The sequence below is a fragment of the Trichoderma ghanense genome (genome assembly GCF_004382785.1).
Source record: "Trichoderma ghanense strain CCMA-1212 chromosome Unknown scaffold_2, whole genome shotgun sequence".
Classification (NCBI taxonomy): Eukaryota; Fungi; Ascomycota; class Sordariomycetes; order Hypocreales; family Hypocreaceae; genus Trichoderma; species Trichoderma ghanense.
Window position 1 is genome coordinate 852,644 of NW_027395665.1, and position 18,588 is coordinate 871,231.

Consider the following 18,588-nt stretch of genomic DNA (forward strand, 5'->3'; position numbering starts at 1 on the left):
GGTCAAACTACCGAGAATGCTACTGCTGCCCTCACCTCGTCGCCCTCGCAAGCAAAGTAGCCCAATTCATCGGCCTATACGGCCCATGCTCCTGCGTACCATTCGCCTGATGAGCCTTGACAAACGCCGCATCCACATCATCATCGTCCGGCCCAGGAGTCCCCCAGCCGCCATACATCGAACACGAAATCTTGGGCCCTCCAGCGGAAACAATCGCCCGCTCAACGCACCCATCCTTGATGAAAAGAGGCAAGTTGAACGCCACCGACGGATCCTTTGCATTCGCATAATCCCAGTCCCAGCCCGTCAGCGCACCGCACCCATTCTCCTCGTGGTGCAGATTGCCCTCGAGGTCGTCCGTGTCCCAGCCCGAGATGTAGTAGATGAAGAACTCGTAGAGGACGCCGCCGTAAAAGTACTCGCACGTTGCCTCTGGTGTCGGTGCGGGAGGGGGGGGAGGAGGGGGTGTGCTGGAGGGCTTGGTGGACGTTGTGGTGCTTGTTGTGAGCCATCCCATCTCTGAAGCGAAGCGGCTGATGTCGGTGGTCCAGAGGTCGTTCAGAGAGTTTGCGTCTTCGGGGCTGTCTGGGAACTGGTCGTCGAGGAGAGTCTCGGCATAGATTGTGTACTGACTGTCGTCGTCGTCATCGTCGTCATCGTCATCGTCATCAGGGTCGTTGGGATCTCCTCCGCCACCGCCGCCTGGGTGGAAGATGCCAGGAGGACAGAAGGGACAGCCAGAATCACAGAAGAGGATGCCTGGGTGAGGATGTTAGCTCTGCATTGGGACGTGAAATAGATATAGGAAGTCAAGGGGGCGTTGCTTACAAGGCTTGCCGCATCCAGGGCATCCCGGCTTGGCAGTTGGTTTAGGATCAGACCCAGACTCCCACGATGGCGGCTTGGGATTGATCTCTGGGTCCGGCTTGGTTGCCACAGTGGTGGGATGGGGATTAGGCGTGACGATGATGACCGTGGGAGGGAGGGTTGTGCCGCCCTTGATGCTGGTGCTTTTGCCCTGGGTCTGGGTCTCGTCTTGCTCCGTCCAGGTCTCGGAGCCGTAGGTGATGACGGTCCCTATGATGGTGGATGTCTTGGTAGGGCTGATGATCGAGGTTGTGCCGCTCACGACTCTGTACGCCGATCAGTATAGATGGTCAATGGACAATAGGTCTTTGAGGAGCTGGTATCTTACGGAGTGATGGTCACATTGAATGGTGGCGGCTGGACAGAACTTGTCAGGTAAATCGTCCCCGTGGAGGAGCTTTTGGGAAGGGAAACACCCCATATGCCAATCTCCGTGGTCGTAACTGTAGAGAGTTGAAGGGAATACCAGTTAGCCTTCCATACCGCCAGGAACAACTTGTAGTGGGTTAGGGCTGCCGTTCTCACCTGCAGGAATCGTAAGGGTCGTCAGCCACGACACCCAGACATACTCATGGTACGTTGACGTCGATCCATCTGTCAAAGTACTTGTGCCCGTCGTGAGGCTGCTGTACGAAACAGTCGTCGTCCAAGGAGGAAAAGTGATTGTCGTAGCGCTCGACAGAGGCTTTGGAGGCCAGATGAGCGATGCGCCAGGCGGTGCCACAATCGACGGCGTTGCGGACGACCAGATGCCCGGATCAATGTAGATTGTCTCCCCAGAAGAAGACGACGAATCGGATGAATCGCCATCTTCAGACAGCAGATCCACGGCCCAGTCGGCGATGCCCAGGAAGTTAATGGACGGATACAAAGCAGTGCGGGTGGCCTTGTTGGAGTCATTCATAAAGGCAACCCACTGGGTGCCGTTGTAGACGACAATGTTGGAGTATGAGTCTTGATCCCAGTGTACCTCTGCAGAGGGATTTCCGGCCACGATCCTGTTGATCTCGTAGTTGGAGATGTAGCCGGATGTGTTGGTGCACGGCCCCGGAGCAGCCCCCGAATCAGGCCCCGTGTAAGTGCACTGCTCGCCCCAGCATCCAGCCGAGCTCATCTGAAAGGACCGACCATAGCTGCTGACGCCAACGGTAATCATGTTGGACGGAACGCCGGCCTTGGTGATCATGGAGAGGGCATTGAGCGTCTCGGTGAGGTTCACGTGAGACCGCAGACAGTTGCCCAGCCCCTGATCGTACGAAGGGCATCCCGGACTGGCATATTTGTTGATGTAATCCCACTGCCCGTGAAGATCGTACGTCATGTACACGATGTAGTCGACGACGAAGCTGAGAGCGAGGATCGGGAAGTACTGCAGATACCAAAACGACGCCGGCGCAGTGATGGACACGGTCCTGTTCGACGGCAGCTTGAGCTTCAGCTCGTCAAGCAGCAGGAAATACCCCGTCGTCTCATCCTCAGTGCCCTCCGGAATGCCAGGGATATCCGGCTCGTCAGGGTACTCCCAGTCCCAGTCGACGCCGTCCAGGTCGTACTCGGCAAGGAAGTCAACAATGTTGTTGACGAGCGTCTGGCGGTTCGCCTCGGACGAGACGGCTTTGCGGAAGATTTGGTACGTGCTCGGACTCGTCGAAAAGTCCCAGCCGCCCACCGACACGACGCGTTTGACGCCAGCCATGCCGGAAAGGAGACGCAGCTGGCTCTCCACGCCGTCAACATTGATAGAGTAATCTTCGTTGAGCGTGATGAAGGAGAAGTGGATGTGCGTGTAAGCCGACGTGTCGACCGCGGTGACGGGCATCTTGAGACACTTGCGCTTCTGGTCAAAGGCCTCAAAGTAGGCAATGCTCATGGTCTCGCTGGGGGGATCAGACGTGAGGATCTCGTCGCCGCAGTTGGAGATGCAGCCGTTCTCGTTCGGGGCCGCGGTTCCAGGGGCGCCAGTGCTCGAGTTTGACGGGGTGCAGAAGTCGCCCGTCGTGCCGCACTGGCCCCAGATGTTGCAGCAGGCGTTGAGCGGGCATTCATTCAGAGTGCTGACGTCGACGCCAGGGGGTGCAGGAGTGGTGCCGTTAACTTGAGGCCCGCATACGGCGTTGGGCACGGGGGCTGGCATAGGGGGGTAGCCGGTGCTGAGGCAGATCTTATAGTCGGCGAGCAGCTTTTCGCAGCCGTTCCAGCCCCAGGTCTTCTTGTTGAAGCTCTCGATCTGGGCGTTGGTCAGGTCATACGCCGCACCAATCGAGGCACAGTTGTCGCCATCCTTGACATAGTAGGAATAGCAGTTGCCCTTGTCATCGGGCTTGGGCGAGAAGTCGGGCATCGTGCCTGAGCTGCAGCAGACATGCTGTCCAGGGGTGAGGGCGCCGCAGAGAGTCGAGCTGGGGTTGTATTGTGTGAACTGCGCTGGTGTGATGCCGCATTCGGTGGCCAGAGAAGCGCAAGAATCTCCAGCCTCAACCTGAATGGTACGGCAGTCGGCACGAGCTGACAGTGGCCTCGTGGAGTTGCTGGAGGAGGAGCTGCTGGATGTCGAGTTGCTATGAGAGGCAGACGGGGCAAGATATGTGAGACTATTCCAGCTTGATTTGACATTGACATTGCCCGTAGAGCTTGTGCCAACGCAAGTGCCGTTCTTCCACGACTGCACACTCCGCTGGACGGCACCGAGATGCCCCTTTGTCGTGGCAAAGACACCCAAGGTGTATCTTGCCGGTGTCTTGCTGCCGCAAACTTGCGCCACCAGATCTTCTGCAACTTGGCCGCTGCTTTGAATCTCACTGCTAAGCTTGTCGATGACAGAGGCGAGCACGCCCTGACTGGCAACGCCGGATCCAGCATAGACGCCAACAATGACGTCTCCAGAGGTGGCGTATTTGATTGTTTCTTGACAGTTGGGAGAAGAGATGCTCGACAGGGCCAGCAGCTGGTCGAGAGCGGCATTGACATCGGCGACGTGAGTCTTTGATGAAGCGCCCGAAGAGCCCAGCTGTATCTGTGTTGTCTTTGAAGCCAGTTTCACGCCCTCAACCGCACAGTCATTCGTCTTGGCCAACGTGTGCAGTTTGTTCTCATTGATCTTGAGATCCGCCGTACAAGCCGAGATCTTGACAACAGGCTTGGAGTCGTCGACGTGGTTGAACAGTGCAAAGTCCAGCAACATCGTCTGGTTGCATTCCTTGAGACGGTTGACGTCGTGATACACATCCCACGAGCGTGGATCGGCGTTGTTACACGCCGCTGGACAAGAGTTTCTTTTCCTGTCTCTTCTCTCATGATGGAGTTTGGAGGTGAAGTTTCCTGCCAGAACAGCGGCTCGAGCGCTGGCACGATCTGTTGGTCGACCCGAGAGAGGTGCGGAGGCGGTTTTGATGGAATTGGCTTGTGAAAGAGAGGCTAGGAGAACGTCTGCTCCTGCATTGGAGCTGGCTGCTAGAGCTCCCTGGGGAGTCCAGAGAGCGCCAGCTGCTAGACACACGGCAGCAACTCCCAGTGTGAGCCTCATGACGAGATGTGTTGCCTCCCAGTTCTTTGGAAGAGTATAGAAGGCTAAGAAAGGGGTAAGATGAAGACACGGTCATGGGAGACGGAACTTTGTCGTATATACTCAATGATCCATCTGGACATGCACATCAAGTATAAGCGGAGATACGAGGTGAGAGGAGAGTCTGCAGTTGTGATGGACCATTTACAAATCAAGCATGCATGTATACCAGTTACGAACACTCATCCAGGCTTGTTCCAGAGGATGCAATCATAGGATCACAACACAATCCTACAAACATGTGAATGTGTAAGTGATGGTGTGAGTGAGTGTGTGTGTGTGTAAGCTGAGCCTCATCAAGGCCCCTGCAAACGCTATTACGAAGAGAGTAACGTTGCCGCCCCCCCATGCGATCCTATTCCTTGGCCTTCTTATTCCCGCAAGCCAAAGCGGCAGAGACCCGGAGAATATTTTCAAAGGGTCCTCGTATGTACCAGGTACTTGTCCTTGGAGTTCCATGACCCATATGCGTGGGAAGAGGAGAAGTCATCCTGAGAATCCTTCGGGTTCGCTGTGACTCAAGCCAGCCTCGCCGGTTGAACAGAGGCTGACTCTGATGCAACATACAGGCTAAAGTCGAGTGAGCTAATGGGCTCACCTACATTATGATGTAAGTTTTTTGGACTCTTAGTTTTGAATGTTGACTTAGTCTTGCAGAGCAAGTTGCCGGTGATGATGGAACCAACTGAGCGCGCGTGTACAGGCAGTGTTGAAGGCAGCCTTCGATATTGAGAGTACAAGGATTGAACAAGGCAGGCTTTGATATTGGGAGGATAAGCATTGAACATGGCAGCATCTTTACTCGTAATTGTGCATACTGGCTTTTTTCATGTAATCTACATGTAATCACAAGTCTACACTTGAACACAGCTCAAGGACCTTGCTGCCTCTTCTTTGAAATCTCAGCCCAAACAGCCGTCTCCGTAGCAGACTTTCCGCCTGTATACAAGATCGTGTCCCTGCCCTGAGGAGGATTCAAGTAAATGTAAGCCGCCAGTCCAAAGTGCACATACGTCTCCGGATTGTGAGGGACGGCCGCCTTGTCCGCCGCATTGGTGCTGAAAGCCATCCTGAGAATCGGACCCAGAGGATCTAGTTAAACACGTCCAGAGCAAAGAACAGTTAGCAGACGATTTCTTCACAAGTAAAAAGTTCAAAGGGTATAGAAGGGGTCAAAAAGGACGTACATATATCGGGTTTTGACGTCTGCTTGTTGTAATCGGTCAAGTGGACAATTTCGTGATACAGCGTCGTGCTCATCGGCACCAGGCGATCCAACATCTCCCCAGTGCTGCCGTCGCCCTTGGGGTAATTGTTTCCCCCAACCGCCTGCAGGAGGGAGGGCTGTCCATGAGGCTGTCCGATTTGTCTCTGCCACGCCCTGGGACAGATGATTATGCCCCTATTTGCTTGCGCAAGCTTGACGTTCAGGCCTAGAAGCGGAGGCACGCTGGGTCTCCCCGTTGCAGCCTGACGGCCTCCGTCTGGGCACAAGCTGGTGTCTTTGGTGCTCGTGAACCAGTAGCCGTTGAAAGAACTCATCCAGAAGGCATTCTGGTTGCTCGCGTACACTTGCCTGAGGCTCACGTATTGCTTCTGCCCGGTCACCGGATCAGTGCCTCTTTCGACCTCATTTCCATTCTCGTCTTTCAGGATCGTATCCCATCCAACGGCTTGGCCCGCGTCTCCGGAGCAGAAGATGCGAGGCACCTCTCCTGCAACTACCGGCTCCCGCAGTCCGTTTCCGTCCAGGAACTGGGTGATACGGGCGATGTGGTCTATCAATAGCAGTCAGTAAGTTAAGCCCAGATGGTATCAAGAGAAGAGATATTTCGCACCTCCGATGGCGTTCCACCTGTCTCTCGAGTCCGGATGGACTTCGAATTGATTCGTGTTGGGGTTGATCCACATGAAGATGCCGAAAAACGTCTCCCATAGCTTGCTCACGCTCGGCTTCGTGACCATTCCGTAGAGTTGCTCAACTGCATCGTGAATCCGCCTGCAGTCGTCCAGCCAGTCCTGGAGTCTATCTTTCTGGCCTGAGCAGCCTCCGGCCATGTTGCTGGGCCCAAAGAGAAAGATTTGGTCAACAGGAGGAGGGGCGTTGCTACCCGTGCCTCCTGGCACGCGAACGCGTCGCCAGAGCGTTTCGTTCAGAGTGTCGAGGTCGGCATCTTGAGCATATTTGGTGCCGAAATCGTAATTCTTCAATGGGTTGGCTTCGCCTATGCTGGTGAGAAGCCAGAAGACAGACGGCAAAGCCGCCAACAGGAACCGCATTTTGAAAGTTGAATCAAGCAGCCGTAATCTCTTCTAGGTAGATAGAGCTAGCACTCGACTCATTGGGAGCAGCGGAGCATATGTATCGACCCGGAGCTGAGCACTGCATGTTTCTCCCTACAGTGAAGACGGCAGAATCCATCCTCCATCATATGTCAGAGACCATCGGACGGGCTGTTACTACATGGCATAGGGAAGGGTGCGGCGATTGGTGCTCCAAGCAGTAATGGAGGAGCAAGACTACCATTGGTCGAGCAGGCAGTTGAGCTCTCCAATAAACGAACCCATGAGCCATTTCCTTCTTGTGCAGTCCAGTTTTGCTACAATTTCTAGAAGTACCGTGGACTTACATCGGAAGTCGCTCGTTGTTGGATTCGTAGGATCGCAAGGCATATGCGAGTACTGTGTCGGAATACGACGTGCTCCGAAAGACATTTTCGAACAGGCATCTACAGAGAAGGGGCTGGTCCAATACTCCAATACATATGCATTCCTAATCGGGCATTCCCGAAAGAGGGGAATAAGCTCGAAAGGTTGTGGATAGAGTTGAAGGTAGGGTTAATAATACTGCTAGTGGACCTGCGGGCGTTGAGGTTGCATCTTGAGCTATAGGCCTCGGGATATTCCTGGCGCAGAGAGCCGAGAGGGGTCCATCTCCGGTAGAAAGCCTCACCATGGCATTCTACGCCAGAAACCATACGTCTTCGAAAAGCCCGTCTCAGCTTGGCAGATTCGCATAATTTAAAGGCCCGTGAAATGCTTCATTTACTTCCCTATTTGTCTTATTAACATCAAGAACAGATACGAGGACATAGTCATCATGAAGGAATTCTCTGATAGTTGCAGACAATAGACCGTATTGCTAGACAGTTAAGAGAGGACCAGTGTAAAGAGGATTGCATATATGAGATAGTCCCTATGTTCTCAAGCACTCCATGACGAGTGGTTCTTGAAGCCAAAACCCATAGAAGGATCAAAGGAACGAGTTTTCAACTTGTCCCGTGCCAAACAGAGTCTTACATGCATTCACGTCTCCATCAGAATGTTACCTCCGGTACGTTCGCCACAGAGGAAGCCTAGAGTAGAGTAACCCGGCATGTGGGCTGCAAAAATCACCGCCAGTCTGCCACTCTGAAAGTTGTAATAGGTGATAGGGCGGCGGGTGCTTTCTGCAACCCTCTGGCCCGGTAACCCACACATCCACACCCGGATATCCAGGGTAACAGTGGGATTTATCCCGTAGACGCATGTAATCCCACTACCCCTCATGCATAGAGGCCATGGAAGCACTATCGAAAGTTGGATGTCATTAAACTGGGGTAGAGTACCGCGCAGCGGTCTGTATTAGGAAAATAAGGCTGAGGATTCACTAGCAGCTGCCCCGAAGGAGTCGGTTTACGCTACGTTCGGACATGGGCTCTTATAGGCAATGTGATTCATGTGGTCTGACCTCATTTCGAATGGGCAGGTATTCCAAGCGATATCGAGCCGAGGATTGATGACGCTTTACCCACCACACATGCAGACAAGGACATCTCACGAGGCATGATAGTTGTTTGTGTAGTAGTTGCTGCTCCGCGGACGTCAGATTGTCTGGTTATAATCTCAGGTTTTAGGGTCATCCTCCTCATCTGCCCTTATACGAGAAACTCGGTGGCAGCACCATCCCTTTCGTCTCTCAACTTCGTTACTATTTGGCCTTTGAGATTGGATTAGCTCTCACAATGAAGTTTTTCAGCTTTCTCTCTGCTGCTTTAACATTCAGTCTTGCAGATGCTTACCTCGTCAACCCTCCTGGTGCCGCTGCTCCAGGAACTACATCGAGTTGCAGCGGATGGATTCAAAAGTCGTATGCTCTAACCTGCGAAATTATCGAGCAGTACTATGGCATGACTGAGGAACAATTTGTGTCATGGGTAAGTTATCTGTTTGTTTGGAGACGACCCAGGTCTCCCTTTTACTGCACCGAAATGATCATGAGTTGGTATGAGATTCTGACAGACTCCGAGTAGAATCCCAGCGTGAATCTGCTAGGAGACGGCTGTAATCTCATCACAGGCCTCTACTACTGCGTCGAGGTCAACTTCGTCACGATATCAGTTTCCCATCCAACTCCTCCACCAACCTCAACCACTTCCCGCAGCGCCACCACGACATCTTCTGGAAACGGCATCACCACCCCAACGCCCACCCAGACCGGCATGGTCTCCAACTGCAACAAGTTCTACTACGTCGTCACCGATGACGGCTGCTATGACATTGCGGCAGCGAACGGCATCGCTCTGAGCGACTTTTACGCTTGGAATCCAGCTGTGAAAAACGACTGCTCAGGCCTATTCCCGGACTATTACGTTTGTGTCGGTATTACTGGTGCAAAACCTACATCGACTACCACCTTGAAAACAACGACAACCTCGTCTGGTAACGGAATTGCGACTCCTACCCCGACTCAGACCGGCATGGTCAAGAACTGCAACAAGTTCTACTACGTCGTCACCGATGACGGCTGTTATGACATTGCGGCCGCGAATAACATTGCCCTGAGCGACTTTTATGCGTGGAATCCAGCAGTCAAGACCGATTGTTCGGGCCTCTTCCCCGACTACTACGTCTGTGTGGGAATAACGGCGTAGGGGCTGGCTGTACTTTGTAGGGGGCGGGTTACTATATAGATGCTTTTATTCAATCTGAGGAAAGGCACGTAAATCTTCACAAAGCTGCCGAATTGTCGGAAAATGCCTTCATTCATTCATGTTGCACAGCTCGCCTTGCTATTGGGCCTGGAGATCTTGGCTGCCCTCCAGCCTGATTCGATCTGTTCTTGAACTGTCATGTGACTATCTGCGAATTGATTGGAGAGCTGAACGTCAGTCAGGCAGAAATGGGCGTGCATGGCATCAATGCATAATACGAGAAGAAGCCTTTGAAAAGCTCATGTTAGACTTGTCATCAACCTCATCGCTTGCAAGCTTTGTTGCCATCCGTCTTCTGCCTCAGAACCACCTGATACAAAGCACCATGAGTCCCGATCGTACCAAAGGAAGCCGTGAGTCAGCGTTCTTGGCGGGAGCGAGGAATTCGTGCCAAAGCCAAGCTCAAGAATCTTCTCTATGGGCATTCGTCAGAAAGTCTAAATGTGGCGGAATCATCCGATTTCCGCTCCCCAGCCGTATCCACTCCGTCCACGGGTGCTCTAGATAGAGACATTACTCTTCAAGTGACTCCTGCGTCACTTGTTGCAGACTCTCTGGATGCGGCAGAGCCTTCTAGCGAAGCGGCCCCAGCCACCTTGATATCAGATTCTGCTTCTGCGGCTGATGGTGACCATCATATGCTTGATGATGGATCAGAGACCATTGAGAAGCCCAGTCTATGGCTAGAAGCTTACCACGCTGCGGCTCCCGAGACTAAAACCTGGATTGAGAGCATACCAGATATCGACCTGTCACAAGACATCGACAAGGGCGACCAGTCATGGGCAGAAGAGCTTGTCGAACTAGTCAGAGTCTTGGAACAGAAGCATCACGACAGCACTTTACGGATAAAGATTGGACGAAAGGAGATTTCCCCGAGAGACTATGTAGCAGTCACCATGGGTTTGCTCACAACAATTGGTGATATTGCCATCCAATTCGCACCCAATCCATCCGGCATTGTCTGGTCAGCCGTCAAGGTCCTGTTGAAAGTCAGTCGCTCACCAATCTTTCTGCCATGACGAAACTGACAGCTAAAAGCTTCCAGTAACTGTGCTCGGTGAGACTACCGCTATCCTAGCCTATACTGCGAGGATTCTCAACATACTATCGCGAGGAAAGTTATATGAGGGTGTCTTCACGGACCAGAATACCTCTCCGGAATCGTTGCAGACTCTGCGTCGTGGGCTCATTAAGCTATATGCCAAGTCATTGGACTTGCTCGCGTATGCCGCGCGGCATCTTAGGAATAAGTATCGACAGATGCTTGGATGGATTACGAGTCCTGGACATGCCGAGTCGCTCATGGCCGAGTTGATCCAATGCGAGACAGATATGGCCTGGGCAGCTGAGAGCTGTGAGGCGACACGCAGCGCTAACGTAGACAAGAAACACACAGAGCTTCTCCTGAGTCTTCAAGAGTCCGTTCAGCAAGTCGATGACGAGATGTGCCGCCTTTTTGATAAGATAGACGCCCAGGAGATGCTCGAAGTCCTCGATTACTTGAGCGACGTCAAGTTTGGGGAACAGCACCAGAAGAAGGTTGAAGCCCGGACTCCAGGGACAGGCCAGTGGCTGTTGTCGCATGCCAAGTTTGATAGGTGGTACAAGACAGAAGAGTCAGCTATTTTGTGGCTTCATGGCACTGGTAAGTCGTATTTGTAGGGTGAATGAAAAGATTGTCATCCAAGACCTAATTTGATCAGTGGGCATAGGCAAATCGTTTCTGGCGTCTACCGTCATTGACCTGTTTCTCCATCTTGATAGCGAAGCAGAATCACATCTCTTGAATAAGGAGAGTGGAACTTCAGAAGAGGTCAGTGAAATCTCAGACGAAGAGACCGAAACAGCTTCAGCTAAACGGAATCAGCCCTGGGCTGCGGCTGACCAAGGATTCGCCTACTTTTACTGCGAACGTGGTTCCGCCGATCTCAGAGAGCCCATCTCTGTACTTCGCAGCTTTGTTCGACAGCTCTCTATGGTTCCTTGCTATCCGAACCTCATGCAGAAGAACGTCATCCAGCTTTACCACGAGAATCGAAAACAAGTGGCTAAGCTGAGCATTAGCGACTGCAGACATCAGCTACTTGTGTCCGTAAACCTTTACCCAAGAACCACACTTGTTCTAGACGGGTTAGACGAATGCAATCCGGGAGAAAGATGGAGGCTTATCGAGATTCTATCGGAGCTAGTCACTCACGCAAAGAATCCCGTAAAGCTTTTCATTTCGAGTCGACGAGAGCAAGATATTGCGAGGCACCTTCCATATCACGCCGTTGTTGAGATAAATGCGAGCGATAACTGGCCCGACATACAGAAGTTTGTCAAACAGAGGATTGGAGAGATTGAGAAGACTGGAAGATGGAGTTCTATTTCTCAGAGTCTCAAGAACAAAGTTGAGGAGACTGTCTGCGACAAAAGTGAAGGAATGTGAGTTGTCTAAACCTAAACATACTGGTGTGAGATGGACGTCACTGACCTTGACCAGGTTCAGATGGGCATACCTACAGATGGACCAGCTCTCCAAGATTCGCCAGGAAAGGCAGCTCGAGGCGCAGTTGGGAAAACTTCCCAAGTCCTTGAACGATGCTTATGACGAAATCTTCCAGCGAATGCAACATGAAGACCGGGAAACGCTGGAGAGAGCCGTCAAATGGGTCATGTGCGCTATTAGACCCTTGACGACCAACCAGCTTCTCGACGCCGTCCGGCATTCCATCGGCAGTGACGGAACGAGCCTCAAGTTGGACCCCATGATTGTCGAGGGAACTCTGCTGGAAATTTGCAGCCACTTGATTGTCAAGGATTCAAAATCTAGAGAGTGGAAATTTCCGCATGCATCGGTGATTGAGTACTTTGAAGAGGTACATCTATGGAACCTGGAGGCAGCCCACGTGCTTGTCACCAAGATCTGTCTTTTGCATCTTCTTGATGATGATAATATTGAGGAGGTGATACAAAAGACTCACCCGTTCGATGATGGTTGGTCCCACAAGCATCAGGGCGTGCATTCGGGAGCACACATTCAGCGATACGCGTTGAGGAACTGGCGGCACCACGTTCGGACACTTGAGCAACTGCAGACGTTTGAACCCGACGTATCAAGGTTGCTGTGCCAATTTCTGGGAGTCGACAAGTCCCTTGAACAGAGTAGTCGGCATTTCCAGCGCTGGTACCAATGGTCGGAACCTGGAAAACTCCGTCGCTACTGGTACCCCAGTGATCACATCGATGGTTACCACTACTTTCAGCCTGATGAGAATCCCATATTCTTCATCTGCGACAGCGGCTTCTACCATACCTTGCGAGACTATTGGGCGTCCGGAATAGATATATCTTCAGTGAATAAGGCACAGAGCGATGCGCTCTCAATGGCTGCATACCATGGCCAACGAGAGATATGCGAGAAACTGGTCGAGCGCGGTTTCGACGTGAACAAGCAGATCGACAACCGTCGGAATGACGTCAGCGCACTGAGCTCCGCGGCTCGTAAGGGCGATGTTGACATTCTAAGGCTTCTCATCGATCACGGAGCAGATCCCAACCTGCCGCTGAACGGCTCGTCCGCTCTGTGTGCCAGCATATTCAACAGCAAGAGCATCATAGACAACGGCAAGAGCAGCATGGGATGCGTCAAGATTCTGCTCAAAGCAAAAGCAGACCCCAATCACCCATGCGGTCCGCTATGCGAGTATTCCTACGCCTTAGCAAGGGCTGTCTATTACGGACAATCAAAGGTGGTGAAACTCTTACTCAAAAACGGCGCGAACCCGCATCTCTTGGGCGAAGTGGGGGATTATGGAAGTGCCCTCGCGGTAGCAGCTTTCAGAGGCCGTGAACAACTCTGTCTGTTACTTCTTGATCAGGGAGTAGATGCCAATGCCCCTCTCAAATGTGGAAAGTACGGAAGTGCCCTCGCAGCAGCAGCGTCTCAAGGCAATGAGAAAGTCTGCCAGTTGCTGATCGAGAATGGCGCAGATCCAAATCTCTTGAGCGAGGTTGGGTACTGTGGAAGTGCCCTCGCAGCAGCAGCAGGCAGAGGCGATGAAGGACTTTGTCGGTTCTTACTTGATTATGGAGCAGACGCCAATGCCTCTCTCAAATGTGGACAATACGGAAGTGCCTTGGCGGCAGCAGCACGGGAATGCCACAAGGAAGTCTGCCAGTTGCTGATCGACCACGGCGCAGATATCAACCAGCCTTTGACGGCGGGCGATTACGGCAGCGCTCTTGCAGCAGCTCTTGTTTCAGACTGCAGTTATACCTTGGACTTGGTGCGATACTTGATAGAGAATGTCCATGCAGATACCAGCATCCTGTATACAAGTCCGCCTCGCGAGATGAGTGGTCTTTGGAGAGACCAGAAACAAATCGATGAGTTATTCGGTTACTTAACCGAAGGGCATCATGTCAAAGAGGATCTTTTGTTGAGGATAGGCTTCAAGGCTCCAGACGTTTCGTCTAAACCATCCGAATCATAGTTTGTGTCCACAGAGGCTTCCTATTACTCTTATTCACCTTACACCTCAAGAACTGCCAGTGACACTGCCTCTGACTCACGCGAAGTACTTGAAAGAGGCACATGCGATATAAATACGTACAGTACACCTAGTAGCAAATGCCAAAGAGTTATAATTCTGAGGGACGAGGGACCAGGTCCCATTGTCAAGATTGAAGATCGTTCCGTCTCATACTGTTCTACGCATGTCTCAAGGTGTATATTAGTGAAGCCGGGACCGCATGCTAGAGCGGCGTCACTGTTCTCATACATATGGACTATACATGTTGAAGTTCTCGGCTTTAACAGAGCGTAATTCTCTCCCATATGAAATGGTCTTCCTTCGTCGTACAGTCTGTAAACCGACCATCCATGAAGTTCTGAATATAACAGTCCCCAACAACTTTAAACCGTTTCGTCTCGTCATCTGGTCCAACAACGGACCTCACCACACAAGGAAACCGACAACCCTTGAAGAGCACGATGCGATCCCCCGTTTCTGAATTGCCAGGCACAAGTCCGATATACCCCGCCGACGACACCATAAACCTCTTGGAAGCAGTAGTAATCCTTAAAAAGTCTTCCATCGTCGGAGGGGGGGCCATAGACCTCATGCCTCTCTGTACCAGCCTCCACAGGAGCCTATACCACATCGTAAAGCAAGACTTCATTTCCTCCACCGACGACTGTGTAAGCTGCTCCGGGGGCACGTTCCTGGTAAATCTCCCAGAAATGGGATCGTGCCAAGGCACGTCAGACTGAATCATTTCATTGGTCAAAGGACCCATTCGACGGAAAACCTGGTCTTTGGGCCATATGGCCACGTCTGTGCAGAGAGTCCTGCAAAAGTCCACCCATTTGATGTTTGGTGAACGGGTGTGAGCAAGTTGCATCCATTCGAAAACTGTCTGCCACATGCTTTCATCGCTAGAGCCATCCGAGACGGCCATTTCACCCGTGACCTTGACATGTCCTAAGATGATTGCTTCAACCTCTAGCAGTCTACTGTTCTCGTGAAATTCGACAGAGGCTGTCGTTCCACAAGCAGCACCATATATCCAAAGAGAATCAATTTGAGTAACTCTAGTCTCATTGAGCTCATCCAGAATAGACCAGTCGGGCACCCACGATGGAAGGGTGTCACTCCGAAGTCGTCCGGCCGCAGACAATAAATCAAGCGAGGCAGAGTCCTGGATAATCATTCTCGCCGTAGCGATATAGACGTCCTCTAGCCCTTTTCCATAATCTGGATATATGAACGAGGGCGTGTTTGCCGGTTTTATAAGAGACAAAAGAGCATAGACTTTGTCCCTGGCATCGGTAGCTTTCCGTCTGTTATGCAGGCAGAGATACTTGTAAAGCAGATATGGCTGTAGATTTCCAGCAACCTCTGCCGCCACCGCTCCCTCAAAATCGGATCTTGGCAACATCGACGATAGAACGAGCTTATCTGCCTTTCCAGCATCACGCAGCTTGGCGTGGGTTTGACGCGACTTCTCAATGCTGTCGACATGAGCAAGCAGGCGCCTAATAGAAGCTGCATACCTCGGCGGAGCATCGTTCGCCAGATACGAGGTGCAGCAATCCGCGATATGAGCTCCCATGCTGTCCGCTGCCTCGTAAATCATGGCCCATGGAGCTACAGCTGTTCGATAGATGAAGATGGGGCCATGGCCAACGACGCTTTTTTGTAGAGTCCATACTCGAGTCCACCATGGTTCCGTAGTGAAGCTTTCAAACGTTTGAATCAAAGTCTGCCAAGGGAATTGGGTCTCTTGGCCTTTGGATGCTGCTCCCCATTCAGGCACAGCACCCAGATGGTCGTCGAGTTGTAAGTCGACAGCCCGTTCCAGAAAGTTGAAAAGAAGTGATGTCTCCTCATCATGATCCTCATCGTTCCCAGCAATATTGGATCTCCCTCCGTCCCATTCTTGAGGAAGCATTGTTTCGAAATACTCCCGGCCATAGACGCGAAAGCGAAAGCCTTCAAGCGCTTTCACTTTTTCAAAATAATCATTAGCAGCCAAGTCGATGCCCGCTCCAAGAACCACAAATACCGTAGCAGCATCCGAGTAGATACGGTCCATGATGGAAACTTGCGAGGATCGCTCCGCGACATCTTCCTGGTTGATACAGATGGCGTCGGCCCATAGCGGTACGATCCAGCCAGCTCGACGATAGTAGCGAAGAGCAGTCTCAAGACTTCGTCCGATGGACCGCCGGCGATCGTTTACATGCAAAGTGCCATCTTGCTGCGGCCCTCCCCAGACATAGGAGAGGGCGGCATACTCTGGCTTATCGTTGAGGGAGACGACGCTGATTTCGCAGCGGAGGTCGGCGATCCATTCGTCGGGGAGGATGGTGAGGACACGAATCTCTCCATCTTTGAGGGGCAGAGACGAATACAGATTATGAGAATCCATTCGGAATGATGAGCCGTGAATAGCTAAGTTATTGTATAGTCTCTTGTTAGACAAGCCTCCGCTCGACGTCAAGTGTGACAGCGCGTATAGACACCCACAAACACAAATGAAGAAACAGCAACACCACCCGATCCCCCACCTTTGTCGTCTCCCACATAAAGAAAGTAAACAATCAGCAACCTCTTTAAGGTACAACCCCTAAGCCGCAACTGGATAGCTGCCGCATCCATCCCATCGATAGCGTGGGCGGCCTACAAACCGACCGCAAGCGACTCAGCTCCCCTGTCCAACCAGACGAAGGCACACTCAACGCCACCACCACAAGAAAAGCCATTATCACATTTCACTGCTTCTTCGAATGCTACCCCGCGCCATATACCCCTCGCAACAATTCAGCTATAAATCAACCAAGATGTAACCAAAGAATAAGAATTAGGCTGTCCTTGTCTCATTCCGCCAGTCAAGCCTCATCAGGCCCTCTCACCTCAACAACAATCTCATCACCATATCCCATCATCTTCTAAATCGCATCCTCAAAATGTCCTCCTCAAGCCGCGACACCACCCCCGAAAACCACGAAACCGATGCCCTCACCTCCTCCCCATCGCCCAACGCTCTCCTCTCCCCCAAACCCACCACCAACACTCTCCTCCCCCCCAAACCCACCACCAACAACCTATTCCCAACCATCCCCCTCCACCGAGACCGCTACCACGGCGCCCTCGCCTTCAACACAGCATCCTTCATCCTCCCCGCCCTCTACTCCACCCTCTCCAAGCTCTGGGTCTCCCGCATCGACTCCTCCATGGTCGTAACAACAGACGCCTTCACCTACATAAACACCTTCTCCGAAGCCCTCAACGAAGGCCTCCCCCGCGCCGCCTGGCTCATCATCGGCGACAAGGCCTCCCGCTCCCTCCCGCAGCGCCTCCAGCTCACCCACACCCTCATCGCCTTCCAGGCCCTCGTCGGCCTCCTCCTCAGCATCGTCTTCCTCGCTGCCGCGCCCAGCTTCGCCGACAGCTTCGTCCCGCAGGAGGTCAGGCAGGCGAGCTTGACGTATGTCCGCATCACCTCTTTCACCGTCCTGAGCGGCGCCGTTGAAACGGCCGTGGCGTCGGCGACGAGAGCCTTGGACAAGCCCGATGTCCCCCTGGTCATCAGCTCCGTCAAGTTCGCCGTCAACATCATCCTCGATCTTCTCATCATCTCCAACTTCCACGTCGGCTCCTTCCAACCAACAGTCAACACGCAAGGCGTCATCCAGCTCGTCTGCAACTTAACCGCCGCATTCATGGGCCTGGCCTACTTCCTCTACTCCGTCAGCCTCTCAACCTGGCGCAGACAACACCACCTCCCTCTCAGCGACCACCCCCCAACAACCCACAACCTCTCCCCCAGCCTCCGAGCGCTCCGAGTCCTGCTTCCCCCCGGACTCATCTTCTTCGCCGAGTCAGCCATCCGAAACGCCCTCTACCTCTGGCTCGTCACCACCGTCGTCGCCCTCGGCTCCGTCTACGCAACCGCCTGGGGCGTCTTCAACACCATCCGCTGGGGCCTCGTCATGGTCCCCGTCCAGGCCCTCGAGGCGACGTCCCTCCAGTTCATCGGCCACAAATGGGGCCAATGGCGAAGCCTCGTCGGACCCAACAACCGGCGGCCAAAAGCAAGCTGGAAGGAACTCTTTAGCCTCATCAGCCCTGCCATACGATCCCTTCTCATTTCGCTTCTCGTCGAGGTCCCCATCGCCATCTTCCTCTCGGTCTTTGGCGCCAGGCCGTTTGCGCTGTACATCAGCGGTTCGAGCGAGGTGGCGGACGTTACTGCGCACATGTGGCGGACCATTGACTGGTGCTACATCTTCTATGCAATGTCGACGCAGCTGGCTACTATATTGCAGGCTACCAGGCCCAGGTGGTATTTGTATCAGAGCCTGGCGAGCAACTTGCTGTATGTTCTGCCGTGGGCGATAGTGTGTCAGGTTGCTCATCTGGATCAAGGAAATGCATGGACATATCATAGCTTCATCTTCGGAGGCAGCCTGGTGTTTAGTTTCGTCGATGTTCTGATAGTCGTTGGCGTGTGGATGTGGACGTTGCGGACAGGCAAAGCAAGGCTCGAGGTGATTCAAAGTTCGTGATCCTTTGCGTCACTTGCTGCACTTGATGAAACCAAGAGTCAAGTCCATAGTTGACCGTGGTATTCCCTCGAATCTAAGTACTAGGATACACCTCAAGGAGATTCTCTCCATTCGAGATTCGGTAT

The 18,588-nt window shown here is 52.7% G+C and overlaps 6 protein-coding genes across 6 annotated transcripts; 3 read left to right on the top strand and 3 right to left on the bottom strand.

The window, feature by feature from the left end:
• Positions 1 to 31: 31 nt before the first annotated feature.
• Positions 32 to 4,466, bottom strand: CCMA1212_002674 (uncharacterized protein; the record flags this gene model as incomplete). Its single annotated transcript, XM_073700051.1, has 5 exons — positions 32 to 759; positions 829 to 1,133; positions 1,196 to 1,310; positions 1,393 to 4,414; positions 4,461 to 4,466. The coding sequence occupies 5 exons, from the start codon at positions 4,464 to 4,466 to the stop codon at positions 32 to 34; spliced, it is 4,176 nt and encodes a 1,391-aa protein (XP_073561185.1).
• Positions 4,467 to 5,300: 834 nt separating this feature from the next.
• CCMA1212_002675 (uncharacterized protein) lies at positions 5,301 to 6,709 on the bottom strand (the record flags this gene model as incomplete). The annotated part of the gene is made up of 3 exons (XM_073700052.1): positions 5,301 to 5,521; positions 5,617 to 6,207; positions 6,268 to 6,709. The coding sequence occupies 3 exons, from the start codon at positions 6,707 to 6,709 to the stop codon at positions 5,301 to 5,303; spliced, it is 1,254 nt and encodes a 417-aa protein (XP_073561184.1).
• Positions 6,710 to 8,433: 1,724 nt separating this feature from the next.
• On the top strand, positions 8,434 to 9,342 carry CCMA1212_002676 (LysM domain-containing protein; the record flags this gene model as incomplete). Its single annotated transcript, XM_073700053.1, has 2 exons — positions 8,434 to 8,625; positions 8,722 to 9,342. 2 exons carry the CDS (start codon positions 8,434 to 8,436, stop codon positions 9,340 to 9,342), a joined length of 813 nt encoding a protein of 270 aa, XP_073561187.1.
• A 609-nt stretch (positions 9,343 to 9,951) lies between these two features.
• Positions 9,952 to 13,883, top strand: CCMA1212_002677 (Putative ankyrin repeat protein; the record flags this gene model as incomplete). The annotated part of the gene is made up of 4 exons (XM_073700054.1): positions 9,952 to 10,394; positions 10,444 to 11,050; positions 11,109 to 11,832; positions 11,891 to 13,883. The coding sequence occupies exons 1-4, from the start codon at positions 10,041 to 10,043 to the stop codon at positions 13,881 to 13,883; spliced, it is 3,678 nt and encodes a 1,225-aa protein (XP_073561186.1). The 5' UTR covers positions 9,952 to 10,040.
• A 319-nt stretch (positions 13,884 to 14,202) lies between these two features.
• On the bottom strand, positions 14,203 to 16,323 carry CCMA1212_002678 (uncharacterized protein; the record flags this gene model as incomplete). The annotated part of the gene is made up of 1 exon (XM_073700055.1): positions 14,203 to 16,323. The coding sequence occupies one exon, from the start codon at positions 16,321 to 16,323 to the stop codon at positions 14,203 to 14,205; it is 2,121 nt and encodes a 706-aa protein (XP_073561179.1).
• A 538-nt stretch (positions 16,324 to 16,861) lies between these two features.
• Positions 16,862 to 18,463, top strand: CCMA1212_002679 (uncharacterized protein; the record flags this gene model as incomplete). Its single annotated transcript, XM_073700056.1, has 1 exon — positions 16,862 to 18,463. The coding sequence occupies one exon, from the start codon at positions 16,862 to 16,864 to the stop codon at positions 18,461 to 18,463; it is 1,602 nt and encodes a 533-aa protein (XP_073561178.1).
• Positions 18,464 to 18,588: the final 125 nt, after the last annotated feature.